Here is a 16,475-nt window from a genome sequence, read left to right as displayed (position 1 = left end):
GGGGAACTCACACATGACCTCATCGCTGGAGGAGCTGTCATTTCTTAAGTCACCCAGTGTTTGCATGAGCCAATTCTCCTCTTCCGCTTGTTCAGCTGTCAAAGGACAGACATAAAAGGAGGACATGTTTGCCACCCCAATGCACGCTGCCGAAGTCTCCGTTCCCTGACAAACAAGGGACTGATGCCTTCCCCGGTAAGCAGGCCACCGAGCAGCATGAGTCCGGTTGCCACACACAGCTACACGGCAAAGGAATAGGAAATTTGTACTTACCACCAGCATCACCTCATCTATCTGTGTGGCGTCCGAGTCAGGCAATACATCATTGGAATTTCCTGCATTGGAGAAAAATTGCCTTCAGCCAGCATTTTGCAGCTAGGGAAGCAGAGGGAAGCCACCCTCCCGTGGCTGCCTGCATCAGAGGTGCAAAAGGTGGGGTAAATTTTCTCCCCGCTCCGCAGCCTCCACATGTTGAGAGCCGAGGATCCTCCCCCCTGCCACTCCCCTCTGTCCAAAGCTCGAAACGCAGGGGAAAATAGGCTCTCCCCTGCCCCGCAGCTGCTGCATATTGAGAGCCGTGGATCTCACCCCACCGCTCCCCTCCATCCAAAGCTTGAAACGCAGGGGGAATAGGTTCTGCTCCCCCTCAGCCCCCCATGCACTGAAGACCACCGCAGAGAGAACCGGCACCTCTCCCATGCCCTACAGCCACTGCATGTTGAGGCCAGTGAATGTGCCCAGAAGCTTTCTCCTTCTGAGCCCTGCGCTCTTCCAGGGCCAGCTATGCGCAGCAGCGACTATGGCAGGACACCTTGGGGAGACACGTGGAGGGACTCTCTCCCACAAATTCTGCTTACCCAAGTCCAGGGGGCGTGGAGGAGGGTAAATGTCTGCCTTTTTTATCATCATGAAGAGCTCCTCCAATTCCGGGGGCGGGGGAGCTGGGGGCAATAGCTGTTCGTCCACTCCAAACCATGTGACTCTCATAATTGGGGGGGCTGATGTTCCTGTCTTCCTTGACAATCCTTTCGAGCTCCTTATAGTAGGGACAGGTTGCCCTGTTGTAACCCGACACCCTGTTGTGTTGCACAACACGCTCGTATTCTCACCGCAGTGTCTTGTTGTGGCATTCGACAGCAGTCCTGATGTGACCCCAACTCCTCATCTCTGCAGCCACTTTCTCAAAAACATCAGTGTTCCTATGGCTCTTGGTAAGGACTCACTGGACCACCTGCTCGCCCCAGATCCTGAGCAGATCTCTGCTTTCCTCCTTCCAGGTGACATCTCTCCTTAGTCCCTTGGAAAGCTCCCGCCGTAGACCCCAACAACAGCGTCACCCCCTGTGCCAGCCATCGTCATCCAAGCACGCCAATTGCTCAAAACCACACCAGCAGTTGCTGCCAACCCCTCCTTAACACTGAACTGAAACTGGCCATTTCCCGCCAAAGATTCTTTTTGGGCTGTTGCCACCCCCACAAAAAGGCTGTGCTTCTGATTGGTTGACCCACAGTGAGCAGGGAGAAATGAAGCCCCCCCCCCCTTTTTTTCCAGTTCTGGATAGAGCTCAGCATAGGCCTCAGCACAGCAGGCAGCAGCAAAAAAAATGGGGCACAGTATCACATCACATTCTCACTCACATTCTCATATTTTTGTGGAAAATGAGAGACTCCCTCCCCCCAGTGATATACCCACTAACATTCGGCCCAAAGTGCACATCTCCCTAGCTATGCACTCCAAGCAACCAGTACACGTACAGGAAAAAAACAGGGACATTTTGGGACTCCACTCCTGATTAACTCAGGCAAAATGGCATCCGGCTGATACCATGAGCAGAAAAAGTGCTTGGGGGAACATTTCGGGAAGGGTGGGCTACAACAGTCGACGGCTCAGCAGAGTTGAAAACTGACATGACATCAGGTGCAGAGATCAGGATGGGCAGGTGGTGGAATGGGGAATCAGATGGCTGGGCAGGAAAAATAAACTGGTTCTTCTCCCGTGAGGTTTGCACGGTAGCGGTTTCAACCGGGATTTTTTGAAAAGAATTTTGGAAAATCCTGGGATGAGGGAAATATCATTGGGCAAACCTGATTTAGGACCGGGTACTGTGCAAACTTCTTGGCCAAACCAGGATATTTCCCTTGCTCAACCCAGGACCGTGCAGAAACTACCTTGGTTCTGCCCATCTGGCAGAGAGTCAGAACAGCTGGGAAACCTTCTAGATAGCCAGCAGAGCTGCATTTGAACCAACAAACATCATGTAGCTAAGCCTGCCAGCAGTTCTGGAGAAACTGTCCTGTTTCTTTAATAGTGGCATCATATATGGAAATGAGCAATCAGTGATTTTAATGGCATGGAAATAACCTCCTTTTTTGGCCATTAAGTCATATCTGACTTACAGGAAATGGCTGATGAGGTGTTCAAGACAAGAGATGTTCTCAAGTGTTTTGCCATTGCCTGCCCCCGCATCACAACCCTGGTATTCCTTGAAGGTCTCTCATGCAAATACTAGCCAGAGATGACCCTGCTTAGCTTCTGAGATCTGATGAGATTAGGCTAGCCTGGCCAATCCAAGTCAGGTGATCTGGTAAACAGCCTGTATTAAAAGGACAGGACATTCCTCTCTAGGCCTAGGGGGAATCTCTAGATTGCTACATTTGGGTAATACATTATAGCTGCAGACCTAAGGACACTTTCCTGGAAGTAAGCCCCATTGAATACCACAGGACATGATTCCAAGTAGACCTTCCTAGGATTCTTCCCAATATAACAGAAGCTGTGGCTAGGATCCTTTATAGCATTGCAGATGATTCTGAAGTACAGCTCTCAAACTATTCACAGTAAACCAGTGTGTTTCTTGACATTTGTTTGTTTTATTTATTTATAGCCTACTTTTCCAACATTTAAAGTAGCATATAAAAACAATACATTAATGTAAACAGCCTCCAAGTTTACTAAACTATTCAGTCCCTGAACAGCTGATGTCTTGCATCCCTTTTAGAAGGCAGCTAGAGATGGCACTAGACAGCTAAGGAGAAGGTCCTGCTTTCCACTGTAACCACTTGCAAAGAGACTATACAAATCAGGACTTGATCATATGTCCACAGCTGGCGGCTAGACTGAAATGAAATAGCTTCTACTTTTTCAACTCCCTGTCCTATTTATAGGGATGGAAAGATGAATAAATCAATTACAATCTATAATAGAGCCGTTGAGAGTTGTGAACTAAAAGAAAGAAAAAGAACTATGCACAGAAGGTACAGATTTTAATGTCTTCATGGTCTTGCGCTCTTATTAGTATATTTCCAAACAATAGAGGGTACAGTTGCTAGGGCCCCAAAATGGAGATGGGGTAGGCTGAGGGGAAGATTTCTCTATAAACATTAAAAAGGTCACAGGGTTGCAGAAAAATCTGAAATCTTTTAAAATCAGGACTAAAATTTCCCCAAATAACAAAAAAAAATCCTGTAGCTGTGGCAAAGTATTGTCTACTGAAGTCTCAGTGGTTGTTGAGGACGGCTAGGAAACCAAAACAATATTGCTGGTTTGTGTAAAGCAAAACTGTTGTGGGAGTGGGGGGTAGAGTAGGTGGCTAAAAGTATTGGAAAAAGTCTCGTCCCTCCTTCCACTATTATGTTTCCTGATGGATGAGAACTTACAGAGGACAAGCCCAGCAGCGACTATCAGCTGCTTGCTATCCTTACCATTTGGATTGGCCTGGTGGCTGTGGCCACTGAGCAATTTGACCAATCCCAGCAGTGGCCACCATCCAATTAGACTCAGCCCCCATGCAGCCCAGCCCTTTGTCAGCCAGCATGCGACCCAGACAATTTTTTCCTGAAGATTGTGGCAACCTGGTACCATGCAACTTGGGCATTGCACAGCCCACATTAGACTGCCATGTGGCCCAGGCAGACTTCCCAAGAGAGGCTGATAGGGGCACAGAAGAAGGAAAAGCCAAAGGCAGGGTGGCAGATATAGGTGGATTAGCTGGTGAGTGGGAAGGAGGAAAGGAAACCTGAAAAGAGAAGAGTCTGCCAAGGAAGGGAAACAGGTAATAGTAGGGGAATACAAGGGAAAGTAAGGTGCCTTCACAAGTACTTGCAGGTTCCTCCGTTGTTGCAATATAGTGTGTTTTCTTTAATTTCATGGGTAATGCTTTTGTTTTGACTATTTTACTGAGTGAAGTAGCTGAAAATGACACATCTACCATAAAAAGGATCCCTCCCCCCCATGGTTGTACAGCTGCAGCAGTAGAATTTCCAGTATTTCACTGGATTGGCCCATAAAAGTGTCTATTTCACTTGTTTTTCTGAAATGTTATCAATCAGTAGTGTATTCAGCTAAGTAATTTTTTGTTGCTGAAGTAGATGTATTTATATAAACTTGTATGTAAAAGTTTCTTGCCTCTCCTCTCCTGCTGTAGCCCTAAATGCCTCCTGAAATGTTGTTCTGGGGGACAGGAGAGGGGCAGCTCCCCCCATCAAAAGCATGTGTGGGGATTCTGCAGCAAGAGAGGAGAATCAGCAGAAATCTTCTGCTGGATCTAACCCAAGAGCTTTCTCACTGTATCCTTGAAGAGGAAGTTCGGAAACCATTATATAAAGCAAATTAAAATGAGAAAACTGTGGAGGCATGTATGGACCTGAAAAGGATTGTATGAGATGGGGAGAAAAGAGAACTATCAGTAGACCAATTTATGCTTTGAAACACATGCAAGATGCATTTGGTATGGTAAGACATAAGCTATTATGTTATGTGCAACAGGAAACCTGCATGGTATATGACACTCTACTCACAAAGTTCACATGAAATCTGTACATGAATACAATTTCAGTATAGGAATATTTAGCAACATGTTGAGCATTATAATTGAATCATTATGTTTAGATTCAGGCTAAGAAAACATATCACGCTAAGAACATTCAGGCTAAGAAAACATATCAACATGAACATTGAAATAACTGACATCTTGTTGACAAATATAAACTTTAGAAATAGTTGCTATTACTGTCAAAACAGTTCCCTCAAATGATCTATTTTTCTTAATGGTGTTCCATTTTTTTATCTTATTTTTTTTTCCAGAACGGTTTGATCACCACTGTCCCTGGGTAGGCAACTGTGTGGGGAAAAGAAACTACAGATTTTTTTATATGTTTATTTTATCTCTATCCTTTCTGACAGTTTTTATATTTGCATTCGTTATCACCCACGTCATCCATCGTAAGTATGCTAGAGAAAATAAAGTAAAAATCACATTATGCATGTACCCATCTGCTTGAGATGCTTAATTTTTGAAAATATTTTGATCATTCAGGATGTTTTTACTCTTTTCCTAATACTTGAGGCCCAAAACAGTATGCATGGTTTTGCCATCAGTAGAGTTTGCTCATTATACATATCCAAAATCCTGGCCAACCTTAATACAAATAATGTCATTATTTGCTTTTGTCAGCTATACTTCCATGTATATTTCTTTATGGAACAATGTTGAAGGAAGATGACCACCAATGGGAGGCACCTTTCTCCTCTTGCAGGTCTTTTTCTGCCCTTGCAAGGAGTGCACAGATAGTTGAGCTCTGTTGGAATTGCAGGAATCTCAGTTCCATATTTTTAAAAAGATTTTTAGTCTATGTTGTAATGAAAAGCCAAAAAAAAAAAAACACACACAACCCAAAACCTGACAGCTCTAGAGATTCAAGACTCAGAAAGCAAAAACAGACACCAACACACATACACCCACTCAAATGTGTGCTAGCCAGAATAATTTAGCAATCCTAAGCAGATCTACTCAGAATTCTACTCACGTGTAATTGATGATGCTTTCTCTCAGAAAAGTGTTTTGTAATACTGTTGAAATATTGGAAAGTGTGTTTCAAACACTTTCATTTACTCTTAGAATACTTTGTGGTTGGTTGGTTGTTTGCTGTGAAATCACCACTGATTTATGGCAACCCTGTAGGGTTTTCAAGGCAAGAGATGTTCAGAGGTGATTTGCTATTGTATTCCTCAGCCTCACAACCTTTGGAGGTCACCTATCCAAATACTAGCCAGCGTCAGGGCTGAGAGTGTCACCCAGGCAAGCTTCCATTGCGTTGGTGGGGATTTGAACTTGCGCTTCCCAGATCCTAGTCAGACACCTTAAACACTATATCATGCTGGCTCTCTATTTATTTACAGTATCTATACTGAACCTTTCTACTATATTTAACACCTAAATTACATTCTTTACATGTTCTAGAAATAAGTGTCAGTACCTACAGAGTTACTGAATGAGTAGAACAACTTAGACCAGAAGATCTTCGTAACTTTTTCATTAACCACTTGATCCCATGCTATATAACTAACCCTGACATCTGACTTAGATTCCCATAGTTCCTGGGAGTCCACAGTTATTGAAAGTATATTTGACCTCAGTTTAAGACACCTGGCTTCCTTTAAGCTATTTTGGTGAATATTCAGAGAAGTACGTTTGTTTTTCTATGATTTTCTCCCATCTTTTAATGTTGTGCATGCACATGTGTCCATAGCCCTCCTTCCAGGACTAAACTTTGGCATCACATGCATAACTAAAACTGTAGCATACTCTGCCACACTATGGCTTGGACATTGTGCAAGTTATTTATTTTATAAAGCACATTGGGGTGGAGGTTATAAATTACATGCTCATTTTAAAAGTTCAGAAGAGGTTAGGGTTCATGACAAATTCTTACTGAGCCTTTTTCTTTGGTGGGGATATGATCATGCTTTTCAAAAAAATAAATGTTCATCACTTATACTCCAGTGGTTAACTGGAGCCAATACATTCGGGACCCAGCCTGTTCAGAAGTAAGTCTTGGGCTTACTCCTAGGAAAGTATCCTGAGAATTGCAGCTCCAGCGTTAATGCCCCTCCTCTATACTTCTACTGACTTCTGGACCTAGCTCAGCACCACTCATTGTAAACGCAAGTATGTGGAAATCTTGTGCATGGTCACACAAGTGTAGTTTTGCTCAAGCACCTGTGAGTTGGTGTACTAATCTGAACGCTGACATTAGAAAAGGAATATAACAAGATGTCTATACCTCCTCCAAAATCTATATTCAGGAAATATAATTAAAACAAAGCTGCATCTATTGACGTCAGATTGGGCTATGTGTGCCAAAGGAAGAGCAGTTACCCTACAAAGCCAATGGGGATCAGTGAGAGTCCTTTACTAGGAGACATTTAACCAACCTGTGTCATGACTACGGCTCCATTTGCCTCAAAGCCTATCTCTCCCTGGAATTTTGTTCTCAAACTATCTCCCAGGTATGCTGTGCCACATAAAGGGGTAGGCCACAGATTGAGAGCACAGTTAGTTTTTTACTATTTAATCCTTTTTTCAAGTAAAAAATGAAGTATTTTCTCTTACAGAAAAATACATAATATATATGGGATAACATACCATGGATATTATGAGGTTCAAATGCATTGACATGTATCTCTTGGAGCTTACTTCTTCAGCTCACTGCATGTCTTCTTTGTTACATCAGAACATACAGATTTGGGATTATCCCTATGTCTTTGGTCTTTGGAGAATGATTCCAGGTGAACATAGTAGAGCTTTTTTAGCTGCAGAGGTACAACAGAATTTTCCAGTAAAAGACACCAACCATCCATTGCAAATGAGAGAGGGTGAGAGAAAATTTCTGCTAGTGCACTAATTCCTCTTGCACACTATTGAATCTCAGCACTCTAGCCATAGATATGGAGGTGTGACACTGTTCCATGTGTCTTACACTGAAAATACTATTTTATCCTATCTCAAAGGGATTCTTGCATTCCATAATTTAAGCTTAAACTTGCGTCATGCAAACTTGCATCCTTTCCAAATACCATGGCCTGCACTGAGAACCAGTGTTGTATAATGGTTAGGGAGTTAGACTGAAATTAGGAAGCCCTCATTCAGCCATGAAGCTCCTTGAATGATGATATATAAATTACTGTTTTTCATCTTAGCCTAGCTATCGTTGGTGTTGTAAAGATAAAGGGAGGGAAGGAGATGTACGTATCCAGTGTTCCTTTAAAAAAAGTAAAATAAAAATGTAATAAAATATGTAACAATACGTCAGAGTATCATGTTCGCAACCAAACTCTTCCATGTATTTCCTTGCTAATATCTGGAAGGACATAATTTTCCAGAGCTGGTTACTAACCCACACCTCAGGAATTCAGATTTCATAAAGACAGAGCCTAGATCTATAAATGAGGGATTCAGTGCTGGCTGTTTAGATTATCTTCTTCTATAGCCAATGGACGTTGTAAACAGCTTGGAATTCAGGTCACATTATGGTATAATTGGAAGGATTTCCAGATCCAACAAATATTTTTTGGTAAGAAAGTAAGTGCATGGACACATTTCATGGAAAAATCAGTTTGCAATATTTTCTTTCCATATTAGGACAGAAAAGAACAGAAGGATAATCAGAAGTCTTATTTATCGGAAACTATGCAGACATCAACTGGTATTACTGAGAAAGTATCAGCATATATTAACTCTGATACTTCCATTTTACTTCCATGTTTTGCTGAGTAGTTTTAACATCATTTTGAGATCACATTTAGCAACATGCACTGAAATATTTTGAAAATCTGATTTTGAGCTTTTTATGAGGATAACATATATTATTTAATTTTTACATTTTTCTTTTCACAGGATCTCAGAAAACAGGGTTCTTAAGTGCACTCAAGGACAGTCCTGCAAGATATCCTTTTGCTAAAATGCATCGGCATTCATAATTTTGCATTAATGTTAAAGGAACTGATATCTGTGTAATATAATGGACATGAAAATGGGTTTCAGGAAGCCCCAAATTCAGTTTTAGCCTCTGCTACGAACAGTGCAATCCTAAATTCAGTTGACCTTTTAAAGATATAACTTTAGAAAGCTTTAGAAAGATAAACTATATATAGCTTTAGAAAGATAAACTATATATAGAAAGATAAATTATATATTGCTTTAGAAAGATATAACTTTTTAGAATGGCTCTGAAACTTTCTTAGCATCAGTCCCCTATCTGGTAATATGATAGGGTGAATGTAATGATTACAACATCTAAGACAATATATTGTAAATACTTTGCATACTGAAAGCTCTATCAAGGATGTGTGCTGTTAGTTCTAAACATATTGGGGCCTTTACCGCATGTGCAGCTTTATCACAGATTTTCCCAGTGGTCAAACCTTGTGTCATGGAAACATTTTCTGTGAAATCATTCTGCAAACCTTCTTTTCCCCTCTCATTTTGGGTTTTTCCTTCATTGTCTCTTCAGTTGCATTTATTCCACAAGCTACTACTGAAACTATATTATTCATGGCGGTAGAGGGATGTCATCTGGGATACAGGAAAACAACTCCTTTTTTTTCTTTTGCACGGGCACGCTAACGTTACTGTGCAACTATGTTTTGAAGTGGCAATTTCAAAATGTCTCTGACTTCATTTCAATTGTTGAGAACTACCCACCCAAAATGGAAGCCAAAACAACTCCTGGAGCAGGTGCCATTACCTGAAGGAACAGAAACACATAGCGCCCCCACAAACAAAGAACCACATATTCTGGCCAGATATGATCTATAGTAACACACAATTGTCACTGCAGCAGCCCCTGAAAATACAAAAAAAACACTGAAAATACAAAAAATCCCACAAACAAACCTGCAGTTTTTGCGCCCTTCACAAGGCAGCGCCCTGGGCAACTGCCCACTTTGCCCAATGGGAGGAATGCCTCTGATTGTGTGCAGTTCTGGAGGCCTCACTTCAAAAAAGGATGTAGACTGAAGAAAGCAAGTGCAGAAGAGAGCAACAATGATGATCAAGATCCTGGAAACCAAGCCCTATGAGAAAAAGCTGAGGGACTTGGGAATATTTAATCTGGAGAAGAAGAGGTTAAGGGGGAACATGTTTGCTCTAATTGAAGGGTTGCAACTTAGAGGAGGGCAGAAAGTTGTTCCTGTTGCCAGCAGAAAATAAGAATCTCACTAATGGGTTTAAATTAGGGGCAGAAAGGTACCGGCTGGATGTTAGAGTTGTTCAACAGTGGAGTCGGCCACTTTGGGAAGTGGCAAACTCCCCCTCACTGGCAATCTTTAAGCAGCAGTGAGAGCAACACTTGGCAGGGATGCTCTATGCTAAACCTGCATTGCGCAGGGGGTTGGACTAGATGGCCTCTTCCAACTCTATGATTCTATACTGAGGGTATAATCCTGCTCAAAATGGTCTTTATGGCCCGATCGACTTACCATCCCTGCGACCATCTGGTGTGTCGCCAAGGCCAGGGAACACGCCCCCCTGCCCTGCGCAACCACTCCGGAGTCGCAGGGCAGGGAGGGCGTGTCCTCAGGCCTCGGCGACGCGCCGGACGGTTGCAGGGAAGGTAAGTCGATTGGGAAAGGGGGGAGGGATGGCGCCTTCCAGCTGCTGCCATTCGCACGGCAGCGGCTGGAAGCCGCCGTTTTCCAAAAACCTCGCTGGGGGAGCGAGGTGGGAAAATAGCGGCTTCGCACCGCTGGGGAGGAGCGAGGGCGGCACAGCTGCGAAGCAGCTGCGCCCCCCATGCGAACAGCTCCCTAGGGACGGCGTTTTTGCCGTCCCTAGGGCACTGTAATTGGCCCATGCGGAAAGGGCCTCTGTTTAACAGGCTTATGTTAATACACTGTGTTTGTAAATAATACAATGGTCTCCGATTAAAAGAATTACAATTGCTTCTATTCATTCATTAGGATTTTCAGCATCCTGAAAATGAAAGAGCCTTTCCATTGGAATAAAATTAAAATTGAGTCCACATTTGTGGATTATTCTACAGGAAAAAGAAAAGTATCTGGTAGAAGAAACTCTATTTGGATATGTGTTGGATAGTTGAATGGCTTGGTTGCTATTTCAATAATAACAGATTAAAATTGCATTATTAGTAGGAATTCTGATTTGAAGCAACATAGTCCCATGCCATGAATAAATATTCTTTTCAGTTGCTACACAATTCACCATAGCATGGACGGTGACAGTGAGGAGGGGCAGTTTTGTCCAATTCCCCTTCCTCTGATCCCATGGGGGAGAGATCTTGGCTGTATACCCAAGGAGTTTTAGCCAGTTCATAGCAGTGTCCATCTGCTTTGCTCTCTGTCTCTTTCAAAATCTAAATGGCATTTTTTGCTTTCTTCATCTGGAGAGGAGTCACCTTCTACTCCAGGCACTGATGAGTGCTTTTACAGAACCAGGTTCCTAATACTTAACACACGTAAAGGACATCCTACAAATACTATGACATTATCCTTTTTTTTTGTCATGGGCTCTGATTTTCCACTTTAGGTCAAGTTCATAGTACAGAATTCCAAGCTCATAGCATTTTCGTAACAGTAGGCTTTATTAAGTGTTCCAGATTTGATACCTAGATTCTCAAGTCAAAATTTCATCCACTACTTCTGCAATGAATATAAATGTTTCACCCATGAGTTGAGCACTGAGAAAAGAACATAATTCAATGTTCCAAAAAGGTAAGAATAATTTTACCGGAAACTCTGGGCTTTGAGTGCTTCTTACCTGAGGAGGGTTTTAGGCTAAGAGGATATCATTTTCAGAGACATATTCTTTTCATGTTGCCAATTTCAAGTTCTTGTTTGCATCCTTCTCTCTTTGAATTGTGTTTGCTCTGGTTTCTCTTCCCTGTGTAAATAGCTGCCTTATGAATTCATGGGGGTACCCAAACTATGGCATACACAGTCCATTTCACTTTGTTCCCCCTCAACTTCTCACTTAACAGAACTTCCAGTTGGACTTGGTTGGTCCTGAGAAGACTGGTGGTGGTTGTAGTTCTGATGCCTTAGTTGAGCGTACAGTTCATCAGCCTAATAAACACACACTTAGGACAGTTACTTGGCCAATTTATAAACATCTGAAAGTCTTAAAAGACAGTCTCTGTGCTTCACCTGTTTTTAGATGCCTTACTCTTGTTTCCAAGTAAAAATGTTGCTTTTGAAATTTAGGGCCAAACTGGATGTGGCAGCCTCTATGAGCCTGACCTCTTGATGCACCACCTTTTAAAGGGAATTTTAAAATGCTGTGATGTCCCAATCAAGCCTGCAGAATTGCAGGCTGAGGCACTCTACCCCCTCCCCCTCCCCCCAATCCCTGCCTTTCCATGTGCTTTTTGAATGCTGAAATGACCTCAACCTGCTTTAAATCAATTTAAAATAGCAGTGGCATCCACAAATTGGGCCAATAGGCACAATAGGCACCTAGTCTTGCTGCTAAAATTACAAATCATAGTCTGGAATGGGATTAGTGGGTCAGAGGGGATAACACAGCAAAAACCTGTCAAATTATGCTTTGCATAGTGAATTGGTCAGTGGGTTTAGACGGATATAACTCTGCTTAGGATGGCATTGTTTAGGTACTATTTGGACTTTTTAAAGACAATTCTTTCCTTTGACTCTTGTCATATTAGTTCTTTTCATCCAAGACAATGATGCTTTGTTGTTTCAGGGAGCCTGCTAACTAGTTCTACGAGATGCAGAAAGTGAGCAATAAATCTCTCACACACATACCCCTTCCCTGGCAACAGAATACAGCATAGGCTGGTATCACAGTCTCAGGGATGATTTTCTTCCATCTGTACATTCCTTCCCTTCTAAGGCTGCAGCTTGGAATGCACAAAACAACATCTAGAAAATGTCACAGCCATAACAGAATTCTCTCTGCTCATATGCATCTTCTGCTTAACTTTAATATAAAAGCATTGTTGATTGAATGATACAACTGGTTGTGGTGGGTTTTCCAGGCTGTGTGGCCGTGGTCTGGTAGATCTTGTTCCTAACGTTTCGCCTGCATCTGTGGCTGGCATCTCCACAAATGCAGAAGTGATGTCAAATTTAAAAGATCCACTAGATACGGACACACAACTTTCAACCCTGCACAACCAATGAATCTAACCATGAAAACTAACCGACAATAGAATGATACAGTGCTTATGTACAGTCTGTAAAGTTGAGGAATGTTTAACCACTGTATTTCAACTTCATTGTTCCTCATGGGAAAATGTATGTGCGTAAAGTGCTATCAATTTGCAGCTGAAGTATGGCAACCTTAGCAAAGGGCTTACAAGGCAAGTGGGAAGCAGAGATGGTTTGCCATCACCTTCATTAGCAGAGTCTTCCTTGGTGGTCTCCCTTTCAAGTACTGACCCCTGTTAGCTTCCAAAAGAGCTCCAAGCGGACCTTGATAAATTAGGTGAGTGGGCTAAGAAACGGTAAACAGTAGTTCAATGTAGCAAAATGCAAAGTAATGCACATAGCAAAAAAAAATCCAAACTTCATTAATAATATTGCTACAGGGGTCCGCGCTATCAGTCAGCAGACCAGGAAAAGTGGATTTTGGGGCTGCCTTTAGCCGATAGTCCCATGGGAATGTCAACTCAATGCGCGAAAAGCCGGGGAAAAGGTAAACTCTATGCTGGGGATAATTACGAAAGGAATTGAGAATAAAACTGCAAAGATCGCCATGCCCCTATATAAAGCTCTGGTGCCCCCGCACTTGGAGTACCGTGTTCACTTCTGCCCCAGCCTACATCTCAAAAAAGCGATATTGAAGAGATAGGAAAAGTGCAGAGAAGCGCTACCAGGATGATTGAGGGACTGCAGCACCTTCCCAGGAGGAAAGGCTGCAGCGTTTGGGACTCTTTAGTTTGGAGAGGAGACGCCTGAGGGGGGGATGCGATTGAAGTCTATAAAATTATGCATGGGGTAGAAAATGTTGACAGAGAGAAATTTTTCTCTCTTTCTCAAGCAATACTAGAACCAGGGTTCAGTACCAATGGAAATGTCAGTGGGGAAGAATTAGAACTAATACGCGGAAAACACTTCTTCACGCAAAGTGTGATTGCGGTTTGGAATAGGCTGCCACAGGAGGCGGTGCTGGCCACTAACCTGGATAGCTTTAAAAGGGGCTTGGACAGATTTATGGAGGAGAAGTCGATTTATGGCTACCAATCTTGATCCTCTTTGATCTGAGATTGCAAATGCCTTAACAGTCCAGGTGCTCGGGAGCAACAGCCACAGAAGGCCATTGCTTTCACATCCTACATGTGAACTCCCAAAGGCACCTGGTGGGCCACTGCGAGTAGCAGAGAGCTGGACTAGATGGACTCTGGTCTGATCCAGCTGGCTTGTTCTTATGTTCTTATGTTCTTATGTAACTCCTTGATATCTTTTGTATCTTTTTTTTAACCTGCTCAATTTTCTTTTATGAGCTAGGACTGAATGCAAGTGTATTTCTGCATACAAGAACATCAGAAATGTTTTGATAGGCCACAACAAAGGCTCCTTACAATGCAATCCTATTCAGAGTTACTCCAGTCTAAGCTCTTTGACTCATGCTGTCACTTCATGTTTGCAAGCACAGTGTGCTGGTAGCTATCCCATGTTCTTTGACTCTGCCACTTGTGAACATGAGACTTCCATTTTGCCAGCCATGACCAAGGGTCATTGCTAAACCTGTCCCATGGTGCACGAATGGTAATCACTTCATTTAATATTTCCTTGACTTTCAATCACTGTGCTGGAAGCTGTGGTCTGTTTCTTCTCCGTTTGGTCCATTGTTGGGCTCTCAGGTTTTCATACTTATTTGATCAGCTCCAATCAAACAACAAATGAAGATGTAAGTTTTTATTCAGGGTTGCAGTTGTTAAATTGTCTTCCACTTCAACATAATGAGACTTGGAAGTTCTCTCCCTCTCTTCTTACATGTGGCTCAAATACTGAAGCCTTTTTGGTTTCTACCAAACCATGTTGTCATTACATTTAAGTTGGACAGAATGACAAACTGTGATTTGCTCACTAATCTACAAACCATGATTAAACTAAGATTTGGAATCTTGCAGGCCCTGAAGAACTAATTAAGGTCCCACAGGGCCGTGGTGTCAGCTGACACAGAGATCCACCAGGCTGGAGCCAGGGCAGAAAAAGCCCTGACTCTGGTTGAGGCCAACCAGATATCCTTCAGGCCAGGGACCACCAGCAGATTACTGTCAGAGGACCAACAAATTGAAGAACTGTGAGCTTGCTCAGAACAGTTACTTGCATGCAACAGCAGTCAGCTCAACAGCATAATTTCCTGAACAAATCCTTCAAAAGCCATGTTGCTTAGGCCACCAGCAACATTTGAAGCATCATGTGTGACTTGCTCCTTTGGGCATCTTTTCTCCTGTTGTCCTGGGAAATGACTCCATCCATTAGTTTCAGATTAAGAGATAAATCCTCCAGCTTGGCCAGGGACTAACCATCACCCACAGGCCCTTGCACCACTTCCATGTCTTCATCCCCCACCCCCTCATCCATGGAATGCAGTGTACAAAATGACAGACTAGATCAGAAATATGGATCTGCCTTTGAGTAAGCAATCTAGCTTGCCAGTTTAACCTGGAAGCTTGTTATGGGTATTTTCCCATATAATAGCTTGCCAGACGCCGTGAGAACATTTTAGGGGAATTAGATACTTCAAGGAGATTTACTAGTGGTAAAATATGAAAGTGGAACCCAGATCAATGACTGTACCTGCTATTCTTGGGAAAACACCTGGAATAGACATATACTTTCCCTTTGGCTGCTCTGGGACACAGTGTATTAAATAAAGGGGAAGGGAGTAGTGAGATCCATTGTGTATTTGACTGTGGGTGACCAAAGTGCAGAGCAAAGCCACAAAGCTTTCAAGTGATCTTTGGGAAGTTGCTGTTTCTTAGCCTAACCTATTTCATGAGGTTCTTGAGAGAATAAATAAAATTTATGCTTGCTGAAATCTAGAATTTGAGAAGGAATATGAGTATTTAAATAAAATAACTTTGTGTGGCCGTTTCCGCACGGGCGAAATATGACGTCGTGGCAACGGTAAAAGAACCGCCATAGCGGGATAGTCGCTCGCGACGCCGCGAAGCGGCGGAGGTGGCGATTCGCCGTCGCGGAAACGCTAAACCGGCGCGAAGACGCCGTATTCAGAAAACGCTTTAAACCACTCTTTTTCCCCCTCCTGTGACGCATCGGACGCCAAGCACTCCGTAGCGCGGTAACAGCCGCAAGGGAGCCAGCTCTTCAAAATGGCGGTACCGCCAGACGGCCAAGCTGGGTCACCTTTTCCCCCCCCCGACACACACGCGCTTGTCCCTGGTGCTTTCCCTGCATGGCCAAGCACCTTTCCCAGACCCATGCACTGGGACTGACAGTAGCTGGGAGGGGAGGCACTGACAGATGGGGGACGGGCAGGACATCAGGGCAGTCACGTTGTCCATCGCGACTGCTGCGCTGGGCATGACGCCGGGCTCCGTGCACGGCTTCGCAAGTGCGCAGGCGCAACGTCGCGAGACGCCGCTTCCGCAGCGCTTCAGTGCGAACCGTCACATTTCTGCGGGGCTGCGGACGCCCGCAGCTCCGCCTGTCTGTGTGAACGCTTTTTTTCGTATGCGTCGCAATTTGCG

General features: G+C 43.4%; 1 protein-coding gene across 4 annotated transcripts in view; it reads left to right on the top strand.

Moving 5' to 3' along the window:
- Window positions 1-16,475, top strand: part of ZDHHC14 (zinc finger DHHC-type palmitoyltransferase 14) — a 73,879-nt gene that overhangs the window by 47,528 nt on the left and 9,876 nt on the right. For all 4 annotated transcript variants that reach the window (XM_048488214.1, XM_048488194.1, XM_048488204.1 and 1 more), the window contains exons 4-6: window positions 5,083-5,220; window positions 8,675-8,723; window positions 14,563-14,665. In XM_048488214.1, the coding sequence (XP_048344171.1) occupies window positions 5,083-5,220; window positions 8,675-8,723; window positions 14,563-14,665 (290 nt within the window). The remainder of the gene's footprint in view (window positions 1-5,082; window positions 5,221-8,674; window positions 8,724-14,562; window positions 14,666-16,475) is intronic.

The sequence above is a fragment of the Sphaerodactylus townsendi genome, linkage group LG01 (genome assembly GCF_021028975.2).
Source record: "Sphaerodactylus townsendi isolate TG3544 linkage group LG01, MPM_Stown_v2.3, whole genome shotgun sequence".
Taxonomy (NCBI): domain Eukaryota; kingdom Metazoa; phylum Chordata; class Lepidosauria; order Squamata; family Sphaerodactylidae; genus Sphaerodactylus; species Sphaerodactylus townsendi.
This window is presented reverse-complemented; position numbering and strand designations above follow the sequence as displayed.